Source organism: Ornithorhynchus anatinus, chromosome X1, assembly GCF_004115215.2.
Source record: "Ornithorhynchus anatinus isolate Pmale09 chromosome X1, mOrnAna1.pri.v4, whole genome shotgun sequence".
Classification (NCBI taxonomy): Eukaryota; Metazoa; Chordata; class Mammalia; order Monotremata; family Ornithorhynchidae; genus Ornithorhynchus; species Ornithorhynchus anatinus.
In genome coordinates this window covers 85,376,010-85,393,284 of record NC_041749.1, presented here as the reverse complement: position 1 = coordinate 85,393,284, position 17,275 = coordinate 85,376,010, and the positions used below count along the sequence as shown (strand labels likewise).

The following is a 17,275-nucleotide window of genomic DNA, read 5'->3' as shown; positions in this document are numbered from 1 at the left end:
ATTGCTGCTATGTAACAGGTAGAAAAATAAGCAAAAGGTGGTGTGAGGGAGGAAGTGGCGGGGAAGGAAGGGAGTCTCTCCGGAGGAAGCTTTAAGCATTATAAGCGGGGGCTGGCTTGTCGGGGTGTGAGGGAAGAGGAAGAAACGAACGAGCTTTAACCTTCCCATTCCCTTTGGACCGGAGTACAAACGTTACTTCAAATCTCCAAATGGTCACTGCCCAGTGAGCGGGGCAAATTCTCTGAGCCACACAACAGCGAGATGGGCTGGGCTCTTCGGAAAAGTTGGAAGCCCAGCCCCAAATTACCAAAGCCGAAGGAGTGCCAAACCCTTATGGGTGCCGAGATTGCAAACGTTGGAGGGAGGGCGGGGGGAGACCATAGTACGACAGGCATTTGAAGTGAAAAGGGAGAAGAGAAAGGATTTTGGAGTTGGGGGTGGGGGAGAGAGAGAGAGGTAAGGCAGAGGGGAAGAGAAAACGAAGGGGGGACGAGGGAAGGCAGGGCTGGGGGGGGGGGGAGCGAGGAAGGCAGGGCGAGAGGAAAAAGGAGGGGGGAGAGGAAAGGCGGGGGAGCGGGAAAAGGGGGGAGCGGGAAAAGGGGGGAGCGAAGGAGAGGGGAAAGGGGGACAGCGGAGGGAGCGAAGAAGAAAGGGGGAAAGGGAGGTCGATGGGAGCGAAGAAAAAAGGGGGAAAGGGGCGGCGGTGGGAGCGGAGAAAAGAGTGGAGAAAGGGCCGGGAGAAGAAACGGAGAAAAGACTGGGGAGAGGGACGGCGGAGGGAGCGAAGAAAAGAGGTGGAGAGAGAAAGGCGGAGGGAGCCAGGGCGGGCTGAGACAGAAAAGGAGGAGGAAGAGGGAAGGCAAAGAGTGAAACGAGGGGAAGAGGGAAGGCAGAGAGAGGGCAGAAAAAGGCGGCGAAGTTGGAGGGAGTTGGAGAGAAAGCAACAGCAGGTGGGGGAGGCGAAGAGTAAGGGGGGCGATGAGGAAGCGGGGCGGGCCTGAAGAGGAGCGATGTGGGGCAAAGAGTGGTCGAGGTCGGAGCGATCTTAGAGTTCCAGGGGCGAAAGGCTGGGTGGCGGGGGGGGGGAGGCGGGCTGGGACTGGAGGGGGCTTAAAGGCGGCATGTGGGGGGCGAAGGCGCCAGCACCGCCGATGCGGGGCAACTGAAGTGCGGGAGAGGCTCAGGGCGGGCGGCCCCAGGCGGGGCGCGGTCTCTTACCTCAAGTGGCCGTCGAGTCACCGGAAAGCGTCTCCCAGGCACAGAACCGGCAGACTGGCGGCGGGCGACCTGGCTGGCCGGCCGATAGAAGCGGGAGCGCGGGCGGGTGGGGGCAGGAGGGCGGGGCGGGGCGGGGCGGGGCGGGACGTGCGCGCTCCCCCTCCGGAACGCGCTCCGATCCCTGGCCAGCCGCGGGTCCGCGCGCGCGCCCAGGACCCCACCCCTCCACAAAGCTAATCGCTCCGAAGCGGGTGCACGCGCCCGGAGGAGGAGGTTTAACCAATCACAGCCTCCGCGCGGAGCATCACGGGAGCGAGCTTACTATAAAAGCCCCGGTTGCTATTTGTGCTCTTGAGTCATCCGCCCTGAGGTAGGGGAGTTGGCGGCGGCGTCGTCCCCCCTCCTCTGGTCCCCGGTTTCCGTTCGAGTCGCCACTTGTTCGCGCATGCGAGGTAGCCCGTTCCCCGCCGGTTGTGTCTACGAGGCAGGCGCCTGCGTGTTTGGAGGGGGGGAGGGAGCCCCGGGGAGTCGGCGCCTGCGTAGTAGGCCCTCCCCTGACAGCCTCACCGGTCTCGGGGGCGGGTATGGCGGAGCCGTGGCTCGACCCGGGTTGGGAGGCGCTGCCCTCGGTCGTGCTGGGCGCTCTGAACGCATTAGGTAGTGAGTTCCTGCGGGAGTGGGAAACGCAGGACATGCGGGTGACCCTCTTCAAGCTGCTGCTGCTGTGGCTAGTGCTCAGTCTCGTGGGGATCCAGCTGACCTGGGGGGTCTACGGGGGCATCGTGACCGGCTTGTACCACCGTCCAGGTGAGACCCCCCCCCCCCCGCAAACACACCCCTCCGCACACCCTTCTCCAAGCCTCCCTCCGGATCGGACCGAGGGGCCGGTCACAGTGATGACAGTTCGCCTTAGGGGGCGTCTCGACGTAAATGAAGCAAAAACACGGTGGGGGGTTGGGGGGGGGTGGCCCCTGCTTAGAGATAATAATAATGTTGGTATTTGGTAAGCGCTTACTATGTGCAGAGCACTGTCCTAAGCGCTGGGGGAGATACAAAGTCATCGGGTTGTCCCACATGAGGCTCCCAGTCTTCATCCCCATTTTCCAGATGAGGTCACTGAGGCCCAGAGAAGTGAAGTGACTCGTCCACAGTCACGCAGCTGACAAGTGGCAGAGCCGGGAATCGAACCCATGACCTCTGACTCCCAAGCCCGGGCTCTTGCCACTGAGCCACGTTGCTTCTCTAAGGAGGGGCTCAGACCGACGGAGGCTCTCCCTCCCCATGTTTCCCACTCAACCACCTCTCCGTGGGGGCCGTTCTGTTCCTCAGCCAGGCTACACACACATGCCCTTCCAGTCTGTAGCATTGCCTGGTGACATCAAGCCTGGGGACCTCCCATCCCCACCTTTCCACTCCCCCTGTGGGTATGGCCTCATCTAGTTTCCCTGTTCCGCCACCCAGATGGCATCCGTGGAGGAGTGCATCTGATCTGATCTGAATCTAACCAGAGAAGCGGGGTGGCCAAATGGATAGAGCCTGGGCTTGGCGGTCAGAAGGACCTGGGTTCTGATCCCGGCTCGGCCACTTGTCTGCTGTGTGACCTTGGGCCCCTGTGCCTCAATTCCCTCATCTGTAAAGTGGCGATTAAGACTGTGAGCCCTCTGTGGGGCAGGGACTATGTCCAACCCGTTTATCTTCTATCTACCCCACTGTTCACAATAGTGCCTGGTACGTAGTGTTTAGCAAATACCACACATTATTATGATTATGATTTATTTTCCTTAGCAGGAGTAGTAAATAGCATTTATTAAGTGTTCATTGTGGGCAGAGCACAGTAACAAGTACTAAGATAATATATGGCAGAATCAGATATGCTCCCTATCCCCTCGGGAGCTCCTTAGACTCATATGACCTATCAATTCCAACCTAGTGAGATTGCCAAGATTTTAGCCCTGCCTTGGTCCCCCACCCAACACCCTCGAAAGCTATTTAAGCACTCACTCTGTGCCAGGCACTGTACTAAGCCCTGGTGTGAATACTAGCCAATCGGGTCAGACGCGGCCCCCATCCCACTTGGGGCTCACGGTCTCGATCCCCATTTTACAGATGAGGTAACTGAGGTCCAGAGAAGTGAAGTGAGTTGCCCACGGTCACACAGCAGACAAGTGGCAGAGCCGGGATGACCTTTTGACTCCCAGGCCCGTGAGTGTCTTCCACGAACACTGACCTGGTTGACCTACTCCAGGCAGATTCCACCAGGTACCCTCTTCCCTTCAGATGTCGTGATAGCCGCTACCTCTTTCTGACTGGAGTTATCTGGCCCTATTCCTATTTTAGATCGAGGGGGCCAGAACGGTGGAGCTCCTGGTGGCGCTTCATTCTTCCCCACGTGGTGAGTGTAAAAGCCTTTGTCACCTCTTCTATCCCAGCCTGTTAGGAGCCTATTCCTCCACTCTCTGCCTATAGACTCTAGAAGAAATGTTATGGCACAACTCCCATTTTTGTGCTAGTAAGTACAGCAATCAGCTGAGCTCTTCCTGGTCACGAAAACAGGAAAATAGAAGAGTTGCCTAGCTGTGCTTAGAAATACCAGTCTGTTTGCCTGGGGTGGGGCGGGGGGGAGGGAGGGGCTGGTGAAGTTCCAAGTTACATTTATACATGATCCTCTTGTTTCATGGGCCTGGACCGCCTTCTTTGACTCTTATCAACACTGTTGAGCAACTACTGTGCGCAGAGTTATGACTGGATGAAAAAAGGAGGGGTCAAAGAAAAGAAGGCAAAGCCGCCCTTTCTTGGCAGAGCTTGCAGTCTAATGGGAAAGCTAGGCAGCCTTAAACTGATAACCAAAAGTAGTATCATTTAGCATCTAGCACTGTACTAGTTCTTGGGAGAGTCTGAGAAAATTAGTATACCCAATCCCCATCCTCAAGGGGTTTACAGACTAATGGGGGGAGATAGACACTAAAATCATTTTCAGAAGGAAAAGTGATGTTTAGATATGTAAGATATGTTTAGAAGTGTCACGGGTGGTGGTGAGTAAACATGTATGTATGTATGTATGTAGTTCATTTGTTGATTCAATCGTATTTACTGAGCATTTACTGTGTGCGGAGCACTGTACTAAGCGCTTGGGAGAGTACAATGAAGCAGTGAAGTCACATTCCCTGCCCACAATGAGCTTGCAGTCTAGAGTGGGGGAGGCAGGCATCAGTGCAAGTAAATAAAATTACAGATATGTACATAGTTGGTGCTGAGGATCTAACCTGGGGAGAAGAGAAAATTAACCTGGAAAGGGCTAGTGGAGGATATGTGATTTCAGAAAGGTTTCGATGATGGGCAGAGTTATGGTTTGCTTGGGACTCTGTCTCCCTTTCCTCCCTCCCGCCTCCCTTCGGTATTTCACCGGGAGAGAATTGACCCCACAAGTACAGGGTCAGAGGCTGAAGAGGCGAGGCACAGTGAGTAGATGACCTTGAGAGGAACCTATTAGAAGTAATAATAGAAAAGACGCACGTGAGCTGTGGTGTAATGGGAGAAGAGTGGCTGAGTAGGAAGGAGAGAGCGGACGAAGTGCCTTTCGGCCAGTGGTCAGGAGTTTCTGCTTGATGTAGAGAGGAATGAATAACCATTGAAAGCTTTGGAAGAGTGAGATGGGTGCGGAATGCTGTTTAGAAAAAATGATCCAGGCAGCAGAGATGACCTCGAGTGAGAGGGGAGAGGCCGGAGACAGCTGCTGCAACCATCCACCCAGGCTAGGATGATGTCAGTCAGTCAATCACTCAGTGGACTGAGTGTTTTCTGTGTGCCGAGCACTGAGAGAAGACAATAGACTATGTAGACACCATCTCTACTCTCATGGAGCTCACAGTCTCGCAGGGGAGATGAGGAGGGGAAGAAGCCAGCATTCATTCACTTCATTCAGTCGCGCTTATTGAGCATTTACTTTGTGCAGAGCACTGTACTAAGGGCTTGGCAGAGTACAATATAGCAATAAGACACAGCCCCTGCCCGCAACAACCTTACAGTCTAGAGGGGGAGACAGACATAAGAAATGATATACATAAAGAAATGATAGCTATGTACGTAAGTGCAGTAAGTGGGGCTGGGAGGGGGGGCGATGAATAAAGGGAGCAAGTCAGGGTGTCAAGAAAGGGAGTGGGAGAAGAGGAAAGGAGGGCTTAGGGAAGGCCTCTTGGAGAAGATGGGCCTTTCATAAGGCTTTGAAGTGGTGTAGAGTAATTGTCGGATTTGAACAGAACATAGGATATATAACAAAGGGCTATGGGGGTGGGGTGAGTACCTAAATAATAATAATAGTATTCGTTAAGTGCGTACTCTGTGCCAGGACTTTACTAAGCCCTGGGGTGGATACAGGCAAATGGGGTTGGACACAGTCCCTGTCCCACAGTCTCAATCCCCATTTTCCAGATGAGGTAACTGAGGCCCAGAGAAGTGAAGTGACTTGCCCAAGGTCACACGGAAGACAAGCAGCGGAATCAGGATTGGAACCCATGACCTTCTGACTCTCAGGCCCGGGCTCTCCCTGCTGCGCCATGCTGCTTCTCTAAATGCTTAGGGGGTACCGACTCGAATGCATAGGTGATGTAGTGGGGAGATGAGAGGTTAGTCGGGGAAGGCTCCCTGGGGGAGATATGATTTTTGTAGGGCTTTGAGGATGGGGAGCGTGGCAGTCTGTCAGATATGAAGAGGGAGGGAGTTCAAGGCAGGAGGGAGGACACGAGCGAAGGGTCAAACGCGAGAGAGACGGGAGTGGGCCACGGTAAGTAGTTTGGTATTAGAGGAGTGAAATATGTGGGCGGTATTGTAATGGGAGAGTAGTTCGGATAGGTAGCGGGGCGTAGAGCTGAGGAATCTCTGCTTGATGCTGAGACGGATGGGTAACCATTGGAGGTTTTTGAGGAGTGGGAAGACATGCGCAGAGTTATTTTTTTGCAAGAAAAACTATACGAGCTGCAGGGCGAAATATGGTCCGAAAAGGCTCAGTTGAAACGCGATATTGCGAGTGCTTGGACCAGCATGATAGTAGTTTGGATGAAGAGGAGAGGGTGAATTCCGGACAGGATTTGGTGACTGATCGCATATGAGGGTTGAAGGAGAGGGAAGCGTCGAGTGCAACAGCAAGTTTGTGGGCTTGGGAGACGGGGAGGTTGGTAGCGGTATCAGCTAGTGATGGGAAAGTGAGAAGCAGCTTGGACTAATGGGAAGAGCATGAGATTAGGAGATCTGCCACTTGCCTGCCTTGCAACCTCGGGCAAGTCACTTCACTTTTCTCTGCCTCAGTTTCTTCATCTGTAAAATGGAGACTCCCTGCTCTCCCTTCACCTTACGCTATAAGCCCCAAGCTGTACAGGGAGATTTGATTGAATTTTATCTACTCTAGTGCTTAGCAGAGTGCTTGGTGCATAGTAAGTGCTTAACAAATGCCACTCTTAATAATAACAACATTGGTAGGAGGAGAGGGTTTGGATGGGAAGATGAGGAGTTCGGTTTTGGCCACGTTGAGTTTGAGGCCACAGTAGAGGTAGAGATGTCCTGAAGGCATTCTGAACCAGGGGGTGGCCGTTTGGATGGAGAGGAAGGGATGGGTGGAGGAAATATTGGGGAGGAACCCACAGGAATTAGCGACACCCTGAATATAGCAGTTGAAAGTGAGGGAGGAGTCAAGGAGAATACCTACTTTGCCGGCTTCAGATGGAGGAAGGGTGTTGCTGCTGTCGCCTGGGGAAGCAGCGTGACCTAGTGGAAAGAGCACGGATCTGGGAGTCAGGACCTCGATTCCAGTCCTGGCTCTGCCGGTTGCTTGCTGTGTGACCTAGGACAAGTGGCTTAACTTCTCTGTACCTCAGTTTCCTCAACTGTAAAATGGGGTTTAAATACTTGTTCTCCCTCCTATTTAGACCGGTAACCCCATGCGGGACAGGTACTGTGTCTGACCTAATTAACCTGTACCTACCCCAGCACTTCCCCTCTCAGGGTCACACCCGGAGAGTTTCCAGTACTCCAGTCTCAACTACAGGAGGGAGAGTCAAGCAGAGGCCTATCCATTCCATTCCTAGCTTGGGCAGTGGCTAGCGAGTGGAAGGCAATCTGCTACGAGTCAAAACTCACCCATGCTGGGCAGCAGCGGCACGGGAGAGGGTCGAGGGCGGAGACTCAAGTTTACTGTGCAGAGGAGGCGATGGTAAACCTCTTCCGTATTTTCACCAAGAAAACCCTCTGGATCCACTACCGGAAGGATTGCAGATGGAGGTGGGGCGCTCTGGGAGAGATGTGTCCATGACGTCGCTATGAATAGGAAACGCCTCGACGGCACAAGACAAGACCCCAGAGTTTAAAACGATATTTGACACATAGGAAGCTCTTAACAAATGCCATTTAAAAAACAAACAAAAAACCCTTGATGGAGAAGTTAGGTGGAGAGGATTGGGATTTGTAAATTCAGTTTTATACGTATTGAGCAGGAGGTGTCAGCAGGATATATATTTTCGTTACCCTATTTATTTTGTTAATGAATTGTACATCGCCTTGATTCTATTTAGTTGCCATTGTTTTTACGAGATGTTCTTCCCCTTGACTCTATTTATTGCCATTGTTCTTGTCTGTCCGTCTCCCCCGATTAGACTGTAAGCCCGTCAAACGGCAGGGACTGTCTCTATCTGTTGCCGACTTGTTCATCCCAAGCGCTTAGTACAGTGCTCTGCACATAGTAAGCGCTCAATAAATACTATTGAATGAATGAATGATATCCATGTCCACTTCTGGAAGCAAGCGGAAATTTGAGATTGTAGTAGAGGTGAGAGGGTGGGGCTATCGAGATAGTGTCTGCACCATAAGCTTCTTGAACACAGGGATGTCTACTCATTCTGCTGTACTCTTCCAAGTGCTTAGTGTAGTGCTCTTTACACAGTTAGGCACTCCAAATACTATTAGTTGAGTGATAGATTTGGAAGCCATAATAATTATGGAGAGAGCACGGGGATGGGAGTCAGAAGGACCTGGGTTCTAATCCCGGCTCCACAATATCGCCAAGATCCGCCCTTTCCTGTCCACCCAAACGGCTACCTTACTGTTACGGGCTCTCGTTATATCCCGGCTAAACTACTGTGTCAGCCTTCTCTCTGACCTCCCTTCCTCCTCTCTCGCCCCGCTCCAGTCTATTCTTCACTCCGCTGCCCGGCTCATCTTCCCGCAGAAACGATCTGGGCATGTCACTCCCCTTCTTAAACAACTCCAGTGGTTGCCTATCGACTTCCGCTCCAAACAAAAACTCCTCACTCTAGGCTTCAAGGCTCTACATCACCTTGCCCCTTCCTACCTTTCCTCCCTTCTCTCTTTCTACCGCCCACCCCGCACGCTCCGCTTCTCCGCCGCCCACCTCCTCACCGTCCCTCGGTCTCGCCTATCCCGCCGTCGACCCCCGGGCCACGTCCTCCCGCGGTCCCGGAACGCCCTCCCTCCTCACCTCCGCCAAACTGATTCTCTTCCCCTCTTCAAAACCCTACTTAAAACTCACCTCCTCCAAGAGGCCTTCCCAGACTGAGCTCCTCTTCTCCCTCTACTTCCTCTACCACCCCCCCTTCACCTCTCCGCAGCTTAACCCTCTTTTCCCCCCATTTCCCTCTGCTCCTTCCCCTCTCCCTTCCCATCCCCTCAGCACTGTACCCGTCCGCTCAACTGTATATATTTTCATCACCCTATTTATTTTGTTAATGAAATGTACATCGCTTCGATTCTATTTAGTTGCCATTGTTTTTACGAGATGTTCTTCCCCTCGACTCTATTTATTGCCATTGTTCTTGTCTGTCCGTCTCCCCCGATTAGACTGTAAGCCCGTCAAACGGCAGGGACCGTCTCTATCTGTTGCCGATTTGTACATTCCAAGCGCTTAGTACAGTGCTCTGCACATAGTAAGCGCTCAATAAATACTATTGAATGAATGAATGAATGAATGCTGTGGGACCTCAGGGAAGTCACTTCTCTCTGCCTCAGTTACCTCATCTGTAAAATGGAGATTAATATTGTGAGCCCCATGAGGAGCATGGACTGTGTCCAACCCGATTACCTTGTATCTATGCCAGTGCTTAGAACAGGGTCTGGCACATAGTAAGCGTTTAACAAATACCATAAAAAAAATTAGGGTATTTGTTTAACACTTACTATGTTGCAAGCACTGCTCTAAGCACTGGGGTAGATATGAGTTAATCGGGTCCGACACAGAGCCTGTCCCACATGGGGCTCACAGTCTAAGTAGCAGGGAGAACAGGTATTGCATCCTCATTTTACAGTTGAGGAACCGGAGGCACAGAAAAGTTGAGACTTGCCCAAGGTCACACACAGGAGACAAATGACGGAGCCAGGATTAGAACTCAGATCTTTTTGATTCCCAGGGCTTTTTTCCACTAGATCACTCTGCTTCCCCAGTTGGCGTAGCCCTTTAATATGGGACTACCCCACTACTTGGTCACACACTAAAATTTTAATGTTGAAGTGTTTAAGCGGGAGACACTGTACCAATGTTGGGCTGAAGATGAAAATAGAAAATCAGAAGCAGGAAAGTCTGAAATTCTTATTAGTAACATTTGTTAAGTGCTTATAGTCGATCGGTGGTATTTATTGAGCGCTTCTGTGTACAGAACACTGTACTAAGCACTTGGGAGAGTCCAATTCAACAGGGCAGACACTTTCCCCACCCACAACAAGTTTATAATCTGTGCAGTGCAGTGTGTTAAGTATTGGGGAGAAAAATGAGGGCAGCCAATTCAGACCCCATCCCTGGGGCACTCAGTCTAAGTAGGGGAGGGAGAGGCATGTAAAACAAAAGAATAACAAACATCATTTTTTTAAAAAGCTAATTTTATTGTTCAACTTTATCAACAGTAAAAAAATAAAAAAAAACAGTCAAAGGACTAGGAGGGGCCAGTCCTTGGAAGACTCTCCTTTTCAGGCCAATAGTGGTGCAACCTTCCCAGCTTCCTTCCAGCTGGGGAGGTAGGTTTGGCTCCCCTAGGCATCAGGCAGGAGGGAGGGAGACTGGTAGGACAGTGGATCATCCTTGCTCTTCACATGCTGGGGATTTGAGTTGGAGGTTAAGGAATGAGAGATCAGCTGAGTTTAGGCACAGAGCCTAACACGGACGTTGTCCGCTGGCAGGATGATACGAGCAGGCCCAGGAGGAGATTCGAGAGAATGGGCTGAGGTAGCGGAACGAGAGAAACAACTAAGTTGGTTTCCAGGCTGGTCCTCAAGCTTGTCCTTTTCCAAGGGTTACTGAGAGACGAAGGGCCACAATAAGAAAGGGGACGGTAGCTTATGGAGAGGAGACATAGAGCAGTAGCTGTCTGTCACACCTGTCCCCTGTAGAAGAAGAGATGTCGCTTTTCTACATCTTCTTTGTAGACAGTAATGCAAAAACTGCAGGTCCCCTTGCAAATGCTTTCCTTTCTCCTGAGGTCGTTAGACCTATTTGCCTTGTACATCCAAAACGTTATGAGTGGAGGGTGAGTCCTAGACTGCGTGCTTGAGTTAACAAAATGGCAAGCACACCTCGCTGGTTCTACCCCAGCCCTGGAGGTACAGATCCAACTGAGGGTGAATCTAGGGAGTCCACCTAGCTGCCCTTGACCCATAGGAAGCCAAAATGATCGCAGAGCCGACTCAGAGGTTCACATCTCCTCTAAGGTAATCCTTTTCTGTTGTCTCTGGAACCTCCCAGGATAGAGAAGCAGCATGGCCTAGTGGATAGAGCCCGGGCCTGGGAGTCGGAAGGACCCAGCTTCTAATCCAGGCTCTCTGTGCCTCTGTTACCTCAACTGACAAATGGGGATCAAGACTGTGAGCCCCTTGTGGGGCAGGGACTGTGTCCAACCTGATTCGCTCGTATCGATCCCATTGCTTAGTACAGTGCCTGGCACGCAGTATGCACTTATTAAATACCACCCTCATTATCGTCGTCATTATTATTGTTGTATTTGTTACGTGCTTACCATATGCCGAGCCCCATTCTAAGCGCTAGGGTAGATACAGGTTAATCAAGGTGGACACAATCCCTGTCCCAGCCTAATTATCGTGGGTCTCCCTGGTTTGATCTGGAAACTAGGCCAAAATTGGACCAACCCTTAGGGGAAGGAAGGTGAGACATTTGCCCAGGCATATTCTGTCACTGTGGGAGGACCTGCTGTGTGTTAAGAACTTTTTATTTGTTTTTTAAAGGAACTCTCTAACACTTGAAAATGGCAGAAGTAGAAGGGAAGGTTCAAATCTGTGGACGTGGCAAAACTAGCTGCCCAGAAAGCGGACTAACTTTGAATAAGGCTAGAAAGTATTCACTACTATTCCAGTAAATCCTTTTACCCAAGTTTCCTGCACATCTGTGACAGCCTTACATAGAAAGGGTGATTGGACTCGGAAATTAATCCAGGGAGGAAGAGGGTGATTTCTCCTTTACCCTTTCTCCTCCTTGTTCCCCCTTCCTCCCAACCCCCCACTTTACCCCATACTTCAGTTGGGGCTCTAAAGGAAGAGCCTAAGTATTTGAAAAGATTACTGAGTCCAGTAATCCAAGTTCTTCCTCCTCCCAGAAATTCAACCTTTGGCCACATAGTACCTAGCCTTCTGAAACAAGTAACGTACTCAGGCCTGGGTTACGGCCCACTTCCTTAGTGCTATATCCAATCCTTACATAACTCGCTCTTTATATGAAGACTAGGGTGTGGGAGGCAGGCTAGCTGAAAAGCAGCGGAAATTTTTCAGCACATGTAGCAAGCTGGGCTCTGTGCCTTAGTTGGCAGCTCCGTAAGTCGGAGGGCGTAGATTTCTGGGAACTAGCCCTTTAAAATCTCATTTAACTCCTTGTGTAGCACGGGCCCTGCCATCCCGGGAAGTGAGGCCTGCTCTGCTCGCCACTGGGCCTCTTCACCGGTTTCTTTACCTGTAGTCACTCGGACCCAAGAAGCGCGGGCTCCCGCGTCTCGTGGCCGTATCCGACAGTAGCCACGCTCGTGCTGATGTTGGAACATTTCTGCTTTCTCTTCCCGATTTTTCAGGGAAGCCTCCGAAAACGAATCTTTCAAAACGCATCGAGAATGACCAACGGGTGGGCGAGCGGTCCACACTTCCGCTCCCAGGAGTCACCTGCCCGACGAATTCTGGAAAGGCTCTCTAGGATGGATCGATGGACTTCTGCCATCCTCTGCTTGCCCCACCTGCCTCATGGGCATACGGACCTTGCTTAATTCCCTGATGCTAGAGACCATAGATATTTTGCTGGCTGGTGGTGTGCATCTAGGGGAATATGAGTGATGAGATAGTGTGGGAGGAAAGTGGCCAGAGCAGCCTTGCTCTAAGCGGAGTCTCCTGGGCTTCTCCCTCAGGCTCCTTCTTTGGAAAAGAAAAAAAAAGCCTTTTCCCCTGATGAGAAGAACAAGTCGTCTCAGGGCAGATCATGACCATGAGGAAGATGCTTAATGTGCTTGCCACTAGGCCTTACCGTCATCCCTCCTTCACTGGATGCTGTTGGGGAAGGGCTGTTTGAGGCTGGTGGGCTGCCCCAAGGAGTCTCTCGCACCACTTTGACCACGCTTGACTGTCCTCCTAAACCGAACGTCGCCTTCTAATACGTGCCCTGACCACAACCTGCCAGGTCTGGTCACTGGGGGCGAATTTTTGCTCCCCTGGTGGCGGTCATCCTAGACCTGACCCCGACCTCCACCCCCCACCAAATGGAGCAGGGAGGGAATACCGTTGGAAAGGGCCACGAGCCCAGTGCTCTGTATCTTTCTGCCCCAATTCTGCCCTGTTCAGGGAAAGAAATAGTCTGAGTAATCCAATGAGTAATGTAACATTACTATTGCTGTAACAGATATTTAAAGGAAAATATTTACCCCAAAAGGCTGATGCTAGTCTGTCTTTATAACAGATGTTCCCTGCGCCCTGTCGCAGACTTCAGGCACGTTGAAAGGTGCTTCGGGACTTCCTTGCCATCTGCCCATCTCCACTACTGCAGTGTGCCTTAGAAAGAGACCATACGCAGACCTGTGTTCACTGACAAAATTGTCTCCTTTAGAAGCCTGGGGATAAAGGAATGGTGCTGGTATTGGCGATAGAGAGAGAGAGTGTGCGTGTGTGTGTTGTTACCATTTTTCAATGGGAGCCAATAAGGCGAGAACAAACCGGGCAGTCTTAAACGCAGGACTGAGGAGTGCTGTTTGGTGACTTGTGCAGGAATATTGGGGATGAGCACTGCAACTCTACCTGCCTTCTGAACCTCAGCCAAGTATCATGACTCCTCCATTCTGCTTAATGGGGATGAGCAACAGGAGTGCGACTTTTTTTTTTTTCCATTCCGAGTGCAGGGCAAATCTGAGGCATAGTGATCTGGGGACAAGGCTTTGCGAGGTAAACGCATCACTCTCCCCCTCTTTCTCTCCCTCCCTCTGCCTCCCTTCCCTCAGACTCCAGTGGGGATTCAAAACCCTCTTAGCCAGTCCTGTTGTGGGGCAGACGAGAAAAGCACACAACTTGGCCCCGAGACCCAGTGAGGTATAAATAACCGCTCCCTGGCAGCCCCAGTGTCCAGCGGAGGGTGAGGAGCCCTCTGTTTGCTCCCACATGACCAACCGCAAAGTCCAATGTGGGTGAGCAGAGCCCATATCCAGCTTTGGGTATGGGCGGGGAAACAGGAGGAGCCCCTGAACCACTTGCCAGGCTGCATGGCTGGGGAGCTCCTGCGATCACTAACGGAAGGAGGGGTGATATAGTCTCCAGATTCGCTTCCCTAGCCCCTGCCAGACTCCAGGGCTGAGAGGAACCTCTGACCCAGTCCCGGAGCCCAGAAGGAGAAAAGAGAATGCTACTGGGATTTAGGGGCCAGGTTGGGAGCGGCTCTCGGCCAGCTCTCTCTAGACTGGAAGCTCCTTGGGGGCAGGGATCGTGTCTATCAGTTCTGTTACATTGTATTTTCCCAAGTGCTTAGTACAGTGTCCTACGTACAGTAAGTGCTCAACAGATACCACTGAAGAATGCGGAGCCACCGTCTTGGCTGTACTTCAGGCCTCCATCTAGCTACTGGGCAAAGCGTGTTTGTGAGTGACCAAAAAGCTGTGGGAATGAAGCGTATGGTGCTGCGACTCATCTCGTGGGGATGTCACCCCTCTGTCCCCGGTGCCCTTGAAGGGCAAGCCAAATCGTAGGTACCGGCTACCGCTACGCGTCCTTTTGAATCCTTGCTGCCTGTTCAGTTCAGCAGTGGGTTGTCAAAGCCCGAAGAGTGGGCTGTGGAACATGAGTAGTGGGCAGATTGACCATTAGGGCAAAGGGCCTTTACTGTGTGCTAATAAATGGCATTCTTGTCCCCTCTGTAGGTGGCAACTGGCAGGGAGAGGCAGCCTAAACTGAAAGTGAGGACCCCAATCTGTGTAGCATATGAGGCAAATAACTGTTTCCTAAATGTCTCCTAACTTCATGGTCTCTCTTAGGGAAAGAGGAGGGACTGTGAAGTTAGGAAACAGTTCGTTTCCCGAGGAGAGTAACAAACTGTTTAACTCATCTTCCGGAAAGGAGCCTGATCAATAAGATAGAGGGAAGTTAAATGATCCCGACCAGGTACTACATTGCTCACCAGGCATCCGAGGCAGTGTTATTCCCAGGTTGGGCTCTGCACAGCTAACATTGGGTAGGTAGGGTCCAAGATAGCCATCGAGGTTTGTCAGGCAAAACAGATAAGTCATTTGTGACTTGAAAAAAATTCTCTCCGCCCCTTGTGATCCACTCAAAGCCTCATGCTGAGTTGGGCAGAAAAGAACACAGCAGTCCTCACGTCTATTTTTCCCCTGCCCCACATTGCAGAGAGATGTTCCAACATTTACTGGGTCTTCCCACCGGCAACGGGGCCCTAACAAGGATGCGTGACTCATGTCATGGCAGTGAGCAGCAACAGCAGCAGCAGCCTCAGAACAGATGGTGTTGGGCTTTGTATTTCCAATTTTTATTAGCTGTTGCCCACAGCGATTCATAAAGCGGAAGGCCCCTGTCGGCGTGCATGACTGCATTGAAATGCTACCTCTATTAAATGAATGTTTGGAGGAAAAACATGAAGCGGTCTAATGGAAATAGCATGGGTTTGGGGATCAGGAAACCTAGGTTCCAGCCCCAGGTCTGCCATCGACCAGTTGCATGACCTCGGGTAGATCCCTTAGGTTTTTCTGTGCCTAGGCTTCCCCCACTGTAAAATGGGGAATAATAATGCCGCCTGTCGCCTCCCTACCTCACAGGCAAGGAGTGAGGACAAAATGAGAACTGGTGTGGAAGTACTTTGATAGGCGGGGGGAAGGCCGTATAAATTTTGAGTATTTTGTAAAGGAGTCCGTGGTCTTGGCCATTAGGGAGTGGACTGAGGATTGTGGCCTTGGAAGGATCAAAAGGAAGTTGGGAAGTAACAGACGAGGTGAAGGGAAAGGCTTGTGTGTATGGGGTAGTGGATAGAGCACGGGCCTGGGATTCGGAAGGTCGTGGGTTCTAATCCCGGCTCCGCCGCTTGTCTGCTGTGTGACCGTAGGCGAGTCACTTCACTTCTCTGTGCCTCAGTTCCCTCATCTGGAAAATGGGGATCGAGACTGTGAGCCCAATGTGGGACAGGGACTGTGTCCAACCCGATTTGCTTGTATCTACCCCAGTGCTTAGTACAGTGCCTGGCACAGTGTAAGCCCTTAACAAATAACAGTTATTATTATTATTGTTATGCACACCTGTCAGGAAGAATCACTTCATCCTTATCTGAAGGATGTCATAGGAACACTTAACCTAGAGTGCCATCCTGGGAAAATATAGGGGGGACCCCAGGTTAGACTTAGCATTTCAGTGGCAAAGGGTTTTGAGCCATTTTAGCTCACCTCTTAATAATGGCATTTCATTCCTCACTTTAATATCGGATCCTGTGTTAAAAGTTCAGACTTGTACTTGTCCATTCATCGAGCGATACAATTCAATAAAACCTGTCACACGTGTCTGGCATATTTTGTCCTAAGACTGTTTTCCTTCTTTTTATTTTTATTTTTTGCTATCTAAATTCAAAGTATTGTGGGGGCTGGACTGCATCATCAGTCCACTTGTAAGCCACATTCATCTCTTCTAGATTTCTTTTTGAATATCAAGACATTTATCTGCCCACGTACAATCACAGCCAGACATTCATCTGCCCACCTACAATATAATCTGAAAATAATGTTCTTAAATTTTAGCAAGTTTCAACTGTGAAGCCAGCTTTTTAAACACGTAAAGTGTCAGTCACATAATTCAACAGAAAAGCATTTCTTCCAAATGGCAAAACAGAGAAAACACTAAGCTCCTTTTTAGTAGGAGCCTGTGGTTTGAGAGGTCGAGCCATTTTTAGCAATATTTTCCTATTTTAAAATAAGTGCAACAAAAAACCCTCCTATTACCCCAGCTCAGAAGTTTCCTACTTGAATCACAGAGAAGCTGAACACTGTTGCCATCAGGGAGAAGTGGTTTAATGGGGAAAAACCTCTCCTGCCCCACAGCCCCTGGCCCTCCACCTCAAAGAGCCCCCTACATACACATACGCCTAGCTTTCACACTGTGGCCCCAGTCACAGCCGACTTTGCAAGCTATTTTAGGGAGAACATCTGGGAATCGGTTATATTTTAATACCAGTGGAGACCCTCCCCACACGCACGTACCTCCCCCCAAGTCTAGGGGAGAAGACAGATGCTGTTGAGAAGTCACACAGCCATTTATCTTCCATATGTGATCACAGCAGCAGCAGCAAATCATTCCGTGGGTGAGGCTGAAAAAGTCCCATCCAAACTCATGAATTTTGGTTTCAGCAGCCACTTGGATTATCCAGTGCTGTTTGAGACTCCTCTTTTGATTCAGTCTTGCCAGAAGTCTATACTTAGAAAGTCATCCCATTCCTGATCGCTAGGATAATCCATTAGTCATTGTTACCACTCTTCAGCCATCTTGAGGTTATGTTTTCATGTGTATTGCTGACCACACATTGGGGGAGAGCGGGGTGGGGGGA

At 50.9% G+C, this 17,275-nt stretch overlaps 2 protein-coding genes across 4 annotated transcripts in view; one reads left to right on the top strand and one right to left on the bottom strand.

Annotated features, from left to right (window-relative positions):
• The window catches only part of RHOA (ras homolog family member A), a 66,568-nt gene extending 65,245 nt beyond the window's left edge, over positions 1-1,323 (bottom strand). For all 3 annotated transcript variants that reach the window (XM_029050739.2, XM_029050736.2, XM_029050738.2), the window contains exon 1: positions 1,219-1,323. The gene's annotated coding sequence lies outside the window, so the exon portion shown is untranslated. The remainder of the gene's footprint in view (positions 1-1,218) is intronic.
• A 232-nt stretch (positions 1,324-1,555) lies between these two features.
• On the top strand, positions 1,556-15,227 carry TCTA (T cell leukemia translocation altered). The gene is made up of 3 exons (XM_029050741.2): positions 1,556-2,025; positions 3,556-3,610; positions 12,282-15,227. The coding sequence occupies exons 1-3, from the start codon at positions 1,803-1,805 to the stop codon at positions 12,322-12,324; spliced, it is 321 nt and encodes a 106-aa protein (XP_028906574.1). The 5' UTR covers positions 1,556-1,802; the 3' UTR covers positions 12,325-15,227.
• The last annotated feature ends 2,048 nt before the right edge of the window (positions 15,228-17,275 follow it).